Source organism: Taeniopygia guttata, chromosome 1 (assembly GCF_048771995.1).
Source record: "Taeniopygia guttata chromosome 1, bTaeGut7.mat, whole genome shotgun sequence".
NCBI lineage: Eukaryota > Metazoa > Chordata > Aves > Passeriformes > Estrildidae > Taeniopygia > Taeniopygia guttata.
Genome location: NC_133024.1, coordinates 85426116 through 85437054, shown reverse-complemented (window position 1 = coordinate 85437054; position 10939 = coordinate 85426116). Strand labels below are relative to the sequence as shown.

The window sequence follows — 10939 nt, the reverse complement described above, 5'->3', positions numbered from 1 at the left end:
GCAAGTTTGTTATGACAGATCGCAAAACAGAAAAGGAGGACAAACGAGACGCGTTCGTCAGCGTCGGAACAAACACCGGGGAGCAGCTCCCTCAGCTGAGTTTGCAAAAGCAGCCTCGAAGTCTTTATTTCGTTTTAACTTTAATTTTAAAAAATAATAATTAAAGCGTTCTTTGCACGAGTGTCCTGTGGCTATGAGAGGGTGGAGGGACCGCTTTGCCAGCGGTGGCGACGCCAGCCTTACGCAGGGGCTGCGTCACGCAGCCGGCACCAGCGCAGGAGTGCTCGGATGGGCAGGTCCGCCGAAGCAAACAGCGTGTCAAGGACTCCGTGCTGCTTCTTCCCTGCAGCTAATGCAATCCCTGCCTGTAATTTACATCTCAAGAAACATTTGCCAGCTTTTGTTGGTTTGTTTTTTTTATTTTTTCCCCGAAGTTAAACTGTGGCCACAAAGTTAAATTCAGTTTGCCAGATTCCATGGCAGCGCATGTTCCTCTGTAAAGTCAGCAGGGATGTAGTGGATGGTCTAGAAAGTAATGTTAAGGTGTTCATAAGTACTCAAAGAAAAAAAAAAATTAAGATATTTCTATTTGGCACTCAAAAAATGAAAACCAAAGAGGAAAATGTAGAAATTGAGGGTTTTCCCCCAAATTTTATATCAGTTTTACATATCTTGTCTTTGGTTTTATGTTTCCAGCTTATTTTTCACCATTTGAAACGCTGAATGATGATATTGAGAGGAAGACGTGAAAAGTTTTTACTTCCTGCTCAGAGAGATGATGGGCTAGAAAGAAAAGCTAAAGTTTTAGTTCTGGGGTAATAGAAAACAAAATTTTTTGCTGATGGGTACTTGCAGAATTTTTTTCACTACACTTCTAGGAGAGTTATTCAGTTTTGTAACAGACGCTTGTTCATAATCGTAGTCTGAAATAGCCTGTTGCCAAATTCACATTCAGTATTTTTATCCTCACAGGGAGAGATCATAATTTTATCATATGTTCAATGTACTCTATACAGCATAAGATCATATGGTCATCTTATCCCTTCTTCTGTAAGATGGCAATAGACTAGAACAGACAACTTAAGGATGGCAGTGAATTTGTTGCTCTCTAAACAAGGCACTCATGATGAGGCTTTTACACTCTCCACTGTTAGTGGGCTAACAAATGAACAAACTGGGGCTTGGGGAAGGAAAGGGAAAAAACAGATGGAAACTCACAAAGAAGAGAGAAATAGCAATTATCTAATACTAATTTTTAAATTATTAAATATACAAAGATTGTTGTTTCTCTCCATCTTGTTAGGTTCACTGGCAACATGAACACTTGTCCTCCTGCTCCTGTGACAGGAATATCACACATGGTGCTGTGCAGCTCCTCAGGGGCAGGTCTGAGGTCAGAAAACAACTATCTGCTCAGGGCAGCAGGTTCTCTTCAGCATCCATATATCAGATATGAGTAATTCTCCAAAGTCTGACTTCACCACATGTTTAGTACCTTTGCCTTTGAAATCAGTGGTGTAATTTGTAGTGAACTGTAAAGCTGATGGACTGTGTTTCACCAAGTAGAGTTAATGTGATTCATTTGTCTAACAATCAAGGGCCATATTCAGCAAAGATTCAGCAGGAGTGCAGGCAATAAAGCACTTATGAATTTCTATGAATTGGTGAAACAACAGCCACAAAAAATTAGAAAACATAAATTGTTCTTTTGCATATGCATGGCTGTTGTTCTCCTGACCTTGGTTACAGCTGGTGGGGTTTAGGCAGTTGAAGATCCAGATGTCCTCAGGCCCTCAGCTCAGACTGGGGAATGGTGGTAAAAGTGTCCAGGACTCGCACATATTGGTCTGTGTGATCATTTTGCTTTAATATGCAGAAGTATCCATTTTTGAAAATGCCTTGTGATTTTTTGGGTGCACAAATACAGATGTGGTAGAGAAGTCTTATTTCCAGATGAGAAGAACTCAGTGGTTTGGAAAAACAAATTGCTTTGATATATCTCCAGGTACACACCTGAAAATTCAGAGCATCCAGGGTTTTTTTGAAAACAAGAGAAGAAGACCAAGCTCACCTCTCTGCTAGCTCTCTGGGTACAGTAATTACCAGATGGATTTTTTTCTATCCCTCTTTTCCCACATGGGAAGACCTCAAGTCCCCTGCTTCCTGAGTTACTTCTGTTCTGCAAAAAGAAGGAATCCTTTTTTTATGGGGGATTGTCAGGGAGTATAGTGTGGTGAAGGAAATCCCCAGACAGCTTGCTGGCTGCAGCAGCCACCTGTATCTTATGGAGAGTTGTAGGAGATGGGCACCCCCTTGGCATCCTCCATCCAGTTGTGCCCTCTGTTCCCAGCTGTGCTGGGCAGTGCAAGCAGACTGTGGGCAGAGGGTAGGCAGGAGGGAGGGGGTGTGTGCTGTGTGTCTCATGCTGCCTTGCCCTTGCTGGCAGAAGTTTGGGTCCCAGTGAGCACCCAGGCTGGATATGTAGGTGAGGCACTGTCTGGATGGTTCCTGTGGGGGAATAGATGCCCTGCCAAATCTCTGATTTCCCCCATGCAGAGTAGCTCTGGAGCGAGTCATACTGCTTGGGAGAGAGGAATTCTTCTGTGCCCTCAGTCCCACAATGCACGGGTGGGCTTAGGGTCGGCACTTGAGGAAATCACTGAGGCTTCTCAGGACTGCTGTGCCCACGCTCGGTGCTGCTGCCTGTGTTGCAATCTCTGCAGCTCTCCCCTCGGCATCACATCTACCCTGTACATCCCCAGGCTTTGCACAGACAGTGTCACTGCAGAGCTGTGCTGCACAAAGGATGTGGTGAGATGATATTTACTTAATAGAAATAATTGCACATTGGATCCATGTACGTGCAATAACTTCTTTCCTTCTGCTTACTCATACGCAGTAGAGCCAAAACTGCAGGAACAGCACCCAAAAGTGGTGTGAAAAAAGCCCGTTGAATTCATAGAAATATGTTGCAATCATATGTAAACACTGTAAATATTGCATCTTCCTGTGGTGTTGATAAGGAATAATTTGAGAATTTTAAGCAGTGCAACTTTTTAGATGCTGGAAGACTTGGTCTCATTTTGAATCTGTAATAGAGGTCGGAATATATTTCATGTGACAACCATGTCCTCAGACCAATTTGTTATTTCTTTTTAAAACATAAACAAACTGTCTTCTCGTTTTGTTTACAGGACAGTGGAACAGGAGATAACAGCTGCATTGAAGAAATATTGCGGGTAGGAATCCTAAAAAATCATTTTTTCCAGTCCAATTTTGTTTGCTCTCAAAAGACAAGAGAATAATAAGAATATTGCAATTACTGTTGTTAAAATTTTCCTACTTTAGGTTGTCATCTTTCTAAGGAAAAAGTAGGCAAAATTATTTCCTCATGAAAAATAATTGAAAAATCTGTGAGAACAACCTTTCAAAGCCTGTGGATTTCACTGCTACTTTATGCCTGTACAGCTGACCTTCATGCATGGAGAAGCAGATAATGGGATAAATTATAAACTGAAATGTACAATGATGTTTCAGGCTTACAAACCATGCAAAGTGCATGTTTCCATTAATCATGACTGTCAAAAATCTTAATTTTGAAGGGAGGTCTAGGAAGGTCATTTTCCACCTGGATTTAATTATGTAATGTCATTATTTTCATTATGTCCATTACATAATGACAATGTGCAAATTCTGTAGTTATTTCCATATTTCATTATTATTTCTTTTATCTTTGTAATTTCTAGTTTATTTTCATGGAGCAAATTAATACAAATCCAGACAGATCTTGGCTTGCATTAACTCGGATATTGATTATTTTCTGTGGCAGAAAAATTTATAAACAGTGAAACTTTTCTGTAATATTTTAACTCATGTAGTTATTTTGCTTCTTTTTCAAAAATGATAATTCAATAATTCACAATGCTTAAAAATCTGATGTAATAGTGATTGAAACACAAAGCTAGGTAGATGGAATGATAAAACCTCACTGTTACTGTGTGTGCTTCTACCTCTTGGATATTCCACCACGCAAATATTTCTGATGATTTATAAACTACAGGGTTATAAATATTTGGTTTGGAGGTTAGCAGTGCATCAAGCCTGTTGTTTCTAAAGGCATTTCTCCATTCTCCCACAATATGTTAAGTGCAGCTTTTAATTCTTAAACTGGATGAAGAGTTTATAGAAGGGTGATGATGTATTGCTTATGACTTCACTGGCAGAGTTTTTACTTAGCTAACATTTACAAAGTAGGCTTTGTTAGGACTCAGGTGCATATTCAACAAGCCTAAGCCACAGTCCCTGCTGGTTTGTTACAAATTAGTGGCAGATATCATGAATTCATGATGTGATGTGACACTCAGACTCCCATTTTCATTTTAAAGCAAGGCTTTTAAAATGAGTATTCAGAGAAATTGGTCTTCCTCCTTTAGTTTCTGTAGTTTGACTCATGCAATTGAGCTGAAATGTAGAAGAGGCATAATTCCTTCCATGCAGAGGAAGAGGGGTATGTAAGAGATCCCATCTGAGAAGAAAAATGCGCTGTATAACTAAAGATAGTAAGGTGCATCTCCAAAACAATGAACACAGCTGCTGCTCTCTTTTTTTTTCCTTTGGAATGTTCCTTAAGAAATATTTTTGTCAAGCTTCATGGTGGGTAACCTCACCAATCTGCCCATCTTCCATGTCTGCAAACCTGGGCATCACTTTCTATTCTGACCTTCCCTTGTGTCTCTGTGTCTAGGAGTACACATAAATCTTCCAGGCTGTTACTCTATAGTATTTCTGACTGAAGCTCTTTATTTTCAAGGGTGTAAGTCTTTGGTCCAAAATGTTCATTACACACTTTGATTGCTGCTGCATCCTTTCCTAGTTTTTGACAAATGCAATGCTACCCACCTCCATTCATGCTGCTGCACAGATCATTTTCCTAGCTTGACATCTTGCCCAGAGACATTTGTCTTCACATCTCACCACTGTCATCTCCCTCTCTGTCAGATCAAGTATAGCTATTTGTCTCTGATTTTAAGGCCTCCAGTCCATGCTAACATATTAAATTCAACTTTGGCTTAGCTAGTGATGTCAGAATATTGCTAAGTTTTACATAAATTAATTTCTCCAATGTTTCCCATCAGATCTGGGAAGAGCCTTGAAAACTTTCCCAATCAGCTCCATAGCTACCTCCCAATCTTAAGGGGCTTGTTTTTTCCCAAGGATGGTGGAAAATCAGTGGTGAGGTCAGGGCTCTACCACTGTTTCTCATGCTTGAACATTTTTGTCCCAATTGTTTCTTGTAGTACTGTCAGGTCAGATACATCCATCTGCTCTCTTTTGTACTGAAAAAGGGATTTTCTATGTCAAGGAACTGCTGTGTATTACAAAAGCAATGCTTAGGTACTCTTGTAACGCAGATCCAGATCTGCAGTTGTTGATGTTGCTGATAATTACTGAAAACAGCAACAGTAATAGTGTGCCTTTGCTGCTCACTTTGTAATTTACTGGCATCTAGACATTTCCATCCCTCTCCATGCCCTCTTTTTGTACTGAGCAGATCCATGAAGTTGTAACACAGATTTTCTACTTTTCTGAAACAGACTGTTTATAAGGCATGCCATTTCCATGGTTTTGTTGGAAGTGCTATTCACATCATAAAGCCCAAGATTAGCTTCTTTTTAAACAATATATGAAGTTGCTATACAGGTGCCCAAAGGCAGACAATGAAAAGCCACAGCAGCTGAAATACTTGTGTTCCCCTCAGAAGAGATGGCTGGCCTGCTGGAATGTGTTTATTATGGGAAGAGCCACTCCTAATGTATGGAGCATCAGCAAAAGGAAGAAGATACTTAAAATTCATCCTTTTAAGGAATGTTTCACTCTATTTAGGCTGTCTATTGCACAACACAAAGCAAAAAACATCCCCTCTTTCTAAGGGATGTGTTCCCTGCACAAGTCAGGCTGTGGCTTTTCCATGAAACAGATACTTCCATAGCATGTCCATGTTTCCTCAGTCAAAAGCGAGGGCAGTAGTAAGTGTGCCCCAGGTCTGTTCCATCTGCTTCCCTGTGTTCCTTTCCCCCAGCAGGTGAGAAGAGGAAGGTTTGTGCACAGATCTTGTCACCTTCTGGTTCCAGCATGTGGCCATGGCCAGAGTTAACATCTGGACCTGGGCTGCAAATCAATTTAGGCATAGCTTTAAAATCACCAAATCTGATGTTGCACTCACTGTGACATGATTTTACAGTTTTTTGCCGTCTGCTGCAATACAGATCGTCACAGCTTAAATCTAGCCTTTTTTGATGTTGTTTTACCAAATGTATCAAAGCTTTATAGACTTTGTAGACTGACAGATATTTCTGCACAAAACTGCAGCTTCTAGAGAATGCCCCCAAGTACTGAAACACGGAACCTCTTCCAGTCCTCAAGGAGGTTGATTAACAAGACAGTAACCCTGTTGAGTTGGAGCTGTTGTAAGGTCTCCTGTAGAGTTTATAATCACTGCAGGAATCCTGAACCTCATCTAACCCAATGCACTAATTTATAGCAGCTTCTTCAAAGTGTGCTGACTTCTCTGTCCAGCTGCAGGCACACACTTTGAGGATTGAGAAATTTTCACGACAGCCTTCAATGTAAATAACTCCAGTAAGACTAAGTTACAGATGTAATGTCAAAACATGAGAGAAAAGCCTCGTTTCTTGCTAGTAGATTTAAAATGCAATTCCTTGTAAGCTTTGCATTGTTCATGGAGGACATGATAGAAAACTTTGAAGTGGAAAATAAAAGTTAAGACTACACAAATACCCGTTGTTCCACCGTGCATGGAGCAGTTGCTGTGTGAGTTCCTGAGACATTGCCAAAGCCAACCTACTCACTTCCTTGCTAAAACACTGGCTGGCTAAGCAAGATTACTTCAGTTCTGGGGTCCCCAGCACAGGAAGGACATCAACCTGTTGGAGCAAGTCCAGAGGAGGCCACCAAGGGAAGGTGGCCAAGCACCTCTCCTGTGAGTAAAGGCTGAGACAACTGGAATTGTCCAGCCTGAAAAAGAGATGGCTTAGGAGTGACCTACTTTCAGCCTTCCAGTACCTAAAGGAAGCCTACAAGAATGAGGGAGAAAGACTTTCCACAAGAGCATGTAATGACAGGACAAAGGGGAATTAATTCAAACTAAAAGAGATTAGGTTTAGATGATATACTAGGAATAAATTCTTTACTCTGAGATTGGGGAGGTATTGGAATATGTTGCCCAGAGAAGCTGTGGATGACCCATCTCTGGAGGTTCTTAAAGCCGGACTGAATGGGGCCCTGAGCAACCTGGTCTCACGGAAGGTGTCCCTGCCCTTGGCAGGAGAGTTGGAACTAGAAGATCTGGAAGGCTCCTTCTGACCCAAACCATTGAGTCTGTGATTCTATGATAGTAATTTTGGCTGATTTCTATTTGACTTTATCAGTGTGTGGAACTGTGTATTTTGTTATGACTGGTGGGATTTACAGTAAACATTTATTTTACTGTAGTACCTTCAAAGAACAGGAGCAACAAGAGTCCTGCCTCGCCACAAAGTTAACTGTTGCAGTCAATATAGGAGGCACTCTGAGAATATTTGCTATGGAGTTAAGTAAGGGAGTGTGTCGAGTGCAGGCAGTTCTTGATTTGTAAGGTAAGTGGAGATTGATCTGGCTATTCTTACAGTCTTAGCTGTGATTTCCTAGAGCTGTGGTAGGAAACCCACAGGCAAGTTGAGCTTTTGATTATTGAAGAAGTTCTTTGTGAATTCCCTGGATTTTTTTGTGTTGACATGAGCAGTGTCATTGAACTGGGTAGAGAGAGGCATAGTTTGGCCTGCAAACAGTGTTTGGCTGCAGAATGTGAAGACTGCAGGAAGCTGGAGGAGCAACAGGAATGCAGAGAAAGGGCTGCAGAAAATCTGAGGACAGCCAGTTAACACAGAAAAAGCCACGTCCTTTGAAATTGCATGGAGCAGTGGGGAGACAGGCTGGGGTCTGCCCTGGAGGAAAGATAATTTATTTCAGGAGAGATAGAAAAACCCATTGGGAGGCAGTGAAAGGACATGGACTCCAGCTGAGAACATCAACCCCAGTGAAGGACATCTCTCTTTGGTGCCATGAACCTCCTGTGCAAGGAGGGATAAGCACCCACAGATGGCCTTGAAATAGGTTGTGACTCCTCAAGGCCACAGGACATCCACTTATGAAAATGACATTTTAAGTGTGATGGCTTTGATAAGTGATTTACTTGATTCTCTCTACCCTGTGAATCTAATCAGAGTGTGTAAAGCACTGCACTTCTTATTTGAGCAACATAAAAAACCAGAATGTAAACAGAATCTAATTCTGGATTTTTTTCCTTCCCCACTTGGGATCCCTTGGCTCATTAGCAGTCTTGCTAATTCTTTAGCAGCAAGCATTAAGGATCGACCCATCAAATATTCAGGGCCTTTTTTCAAACCTGAACAGCCATATGTGCCATGAGATCAGCTGCACTCCATCAGCTGATTGAATTAAAACCAGAGCAGAGGTAAATTAGAAACTGTCTGCACAAGACAAATCCTGTGAAAACATGAAATTCTACCAAACACACTGTCACTGTGAATAAGCATCACAGTCAGTGGAGCACGTGTCAATACTTAGAGGGGAGAAAAATCAGTTTCTTAGAGGTAGGTTGTTAGTTCAACAACTGTGAACTGCTGCCTTGTAAATGTTAATGACTGTAAGATCCCACTGGCTGTAGTTAAGCTCCTGGTGGAGTCGGACATGTGAAGAATTACAGAACACAAATATGGTAATCAGCAGTATATTTCTAAACACTCCTGTTGCTTTCCAAAGCAGAGGGGAAACCCGGCAAGTGGAATGAGACCCACTTTGCTGCACAGTGCTCACACAGTAGCTGCCTCTGCACTAGCAGAGTGTTTCTTTGCAGTCTCACTGCTGGGAAGGAACTGCTGGGCAACATTAAGAGAGAGGTGAGAAGGCCAGCCTCAGACCAGCACCCTTCTGGAGAAATTCAGGTTAGCTGTTGTGACTGAACCTGGTGGGAAACTTCTGGAAAAGTTTCTGGAGGAACACACCAACAGTTTTGCAGCCCCAGTTTTCAGACACTTTATTAGTCTCATTGAACACAGAAGTACACCAAAGTGTCAGAATCATATAAAATAATGTATCAGATGCATAAAATACCACTTTTATTTCATTGCAATCTTTCAGAAGAACTTCCACAGCATGGCTTTGCTTTCAATATCCTAAATTTCAGAGCAATTAAAGCATTATTCTGGCTGATGTATACTGTTCATTGCATTTCTTCAGTATTATTCTTTTTGTCTTTCTTACTCAAATAAATGAAAAATCATACATACCCAAAAGTGTTTGGAAAATCTAGCATTTCACTCAAGACATTAAATCCCAGAAACATTAAGACACATTTCGAGCTGTTTCATCCAACCTGCAGTACTCACCTATAATCATTGCCCTTCTTACAACACCTACACCAACTCATCTGTACAGAACTCTCTGAGCAGTCACTGTACCTTTGTCAGCTTTCCTCCAGCCAGCCTGGGTACTGCTGGAGGACAGGACAGGAGCAATGCAGAGCTTCAGCATGCTCTGCATGGAGCTTCTCCAGCTTCTCAGTGAGAATTAGCAGTCCATACGGTACCTTGTTCTGTTAGAGCAAAATTAGCAGCAGTACCAGAGCTAAAGATATTTTGTCTTTGTCCACATAAGCTGCAGTGATTACAGAGAGCCATACCTGTGTACACCACCACCCCCTTGACTCCTCACACCATGAAAATGTCAGGATATACCCTCTGTATGTGGTGCCTTGGACTATCTCTGTGTATCTGCTTGAGTCAGGGTCTTTCTCCATCCGAAAGGCTGGAGGTAGATTGCTTACTTTTCACACATTTTGTCCCTTTTCATGCTTTCTCAGATCATCAGACTCCCTCTCCAGGTGACTTGTTACATATTGCTAGCTCATCTGAATAGAATCTGCTCCTGGTTTGGCCACCACACATGGCACATCCTTTTTATTGCCCACATTGTGGTTTTCAACTGTCAATAAACCTTCACAGCCAGCATTTTAAACCTAGACATGTAAATATTGCTTCCCTGACCCTTAACAGATAGAGTCTGAGGTACGGAACACCATGTAAAATGCATAAAATGCTACACTAACAGTTTTAATGTTAACCAACCATAAATTAATTGTACATCAGCTGTTCCCTTGAATTTTCACTCTTTGATTTTTTATGCCTCCACTGTTTTTGTTGAAAATACTGTCTCAAAGGAATCTGAGGTTGGAAGTATGCTGTATATTTAAACCTTGAACATAGTAAATCTTGATGTCAGTTAATAAATACCACCTTAAAAAGACAAAAATTATAAATGTTTTAGTGGAAATAGGAGATCAAGCTAGAAACTCATATGTAAGACTATAACTTAGAACTAACACCACTCAAAGGTGATCTGTCTTTCACTCTTCAGGTGCCAGTGCAGGATGTGGAGGCACGCTCTGTGCCGTTAGCCACCCATGTGCTGAGGCACTTACATTTTCAAATATAGCAGAACCTGGTCTTTTTTTTGAACTGAATAGGGTGCTACAGACAAAAGAGACCCACATTCCTTTTAGAACTCAAGTAGCTGGTGTGCAAAGGCTTTGTGGTAAGGAAAGTCAGGTCAGTTTAAAAATGAAACACTACAGTACTAATTTGGTGGAATTAGTTTTAAAAATTGCTGTTTTGTAGAGAATGCATATACCCTGTTATTTGACAAAGCACGACAGAATCCAGAATGAATTATCCAGCCTCTCTGCTATGCAAAAACAATACAGTAAAATACTTACTAATTTTTCCCTCTGTTTAGAGTGTTTCACAAAGCTGGGGAAAAAAGCACAATCACCATCTTGTTCCAATACAGAGAAATGATTCCT

At 41.1% G+C, this 10939-nt stretch overlaps 1 protein-coding gene and 1 long non-coding RNA gene across 5 annotated transcripts in view; both read left to right on the top strand.

The window, feature by feature from the left end:
- LOC140684597 (uncharacterized) overlaps nucleotides 1–1185 on the top strand; it is a 90060-nt gene extending 88875 nt beyond the window's left edge. The window contains exon 2 of the long non-coding RNA XR_012057066.1: nucleotides 31–1185. This is a non-coding gene — a long non-coding RNA (uncharacterized lncRNA). The remainder of the gene's footprint in view (nucleotides 1–30) is intronic.
- The window catches only part of AFF3 (ALF transcription elongation factor 3), a 326738-nt gene that overhangs the window by 146428 nt on the left and 169371 nt on the right, over nucleotides 1–10939 (top strand). For all 4 annotated transcript variants that reach the window (XM_030278487.4, XM_030278486.4, XM_072932606.1 and 1 more), the window contains exon 4: nucleotides 3195–3239. In XM_030278487.4, the coding sequence (XP_030134347.4) occupies nucleotides 3195–3239 (45 nt within the window). The remainder of the gene's footprint in view (nucleotides 1–3194; nucleotides 3240–10939) is intronic.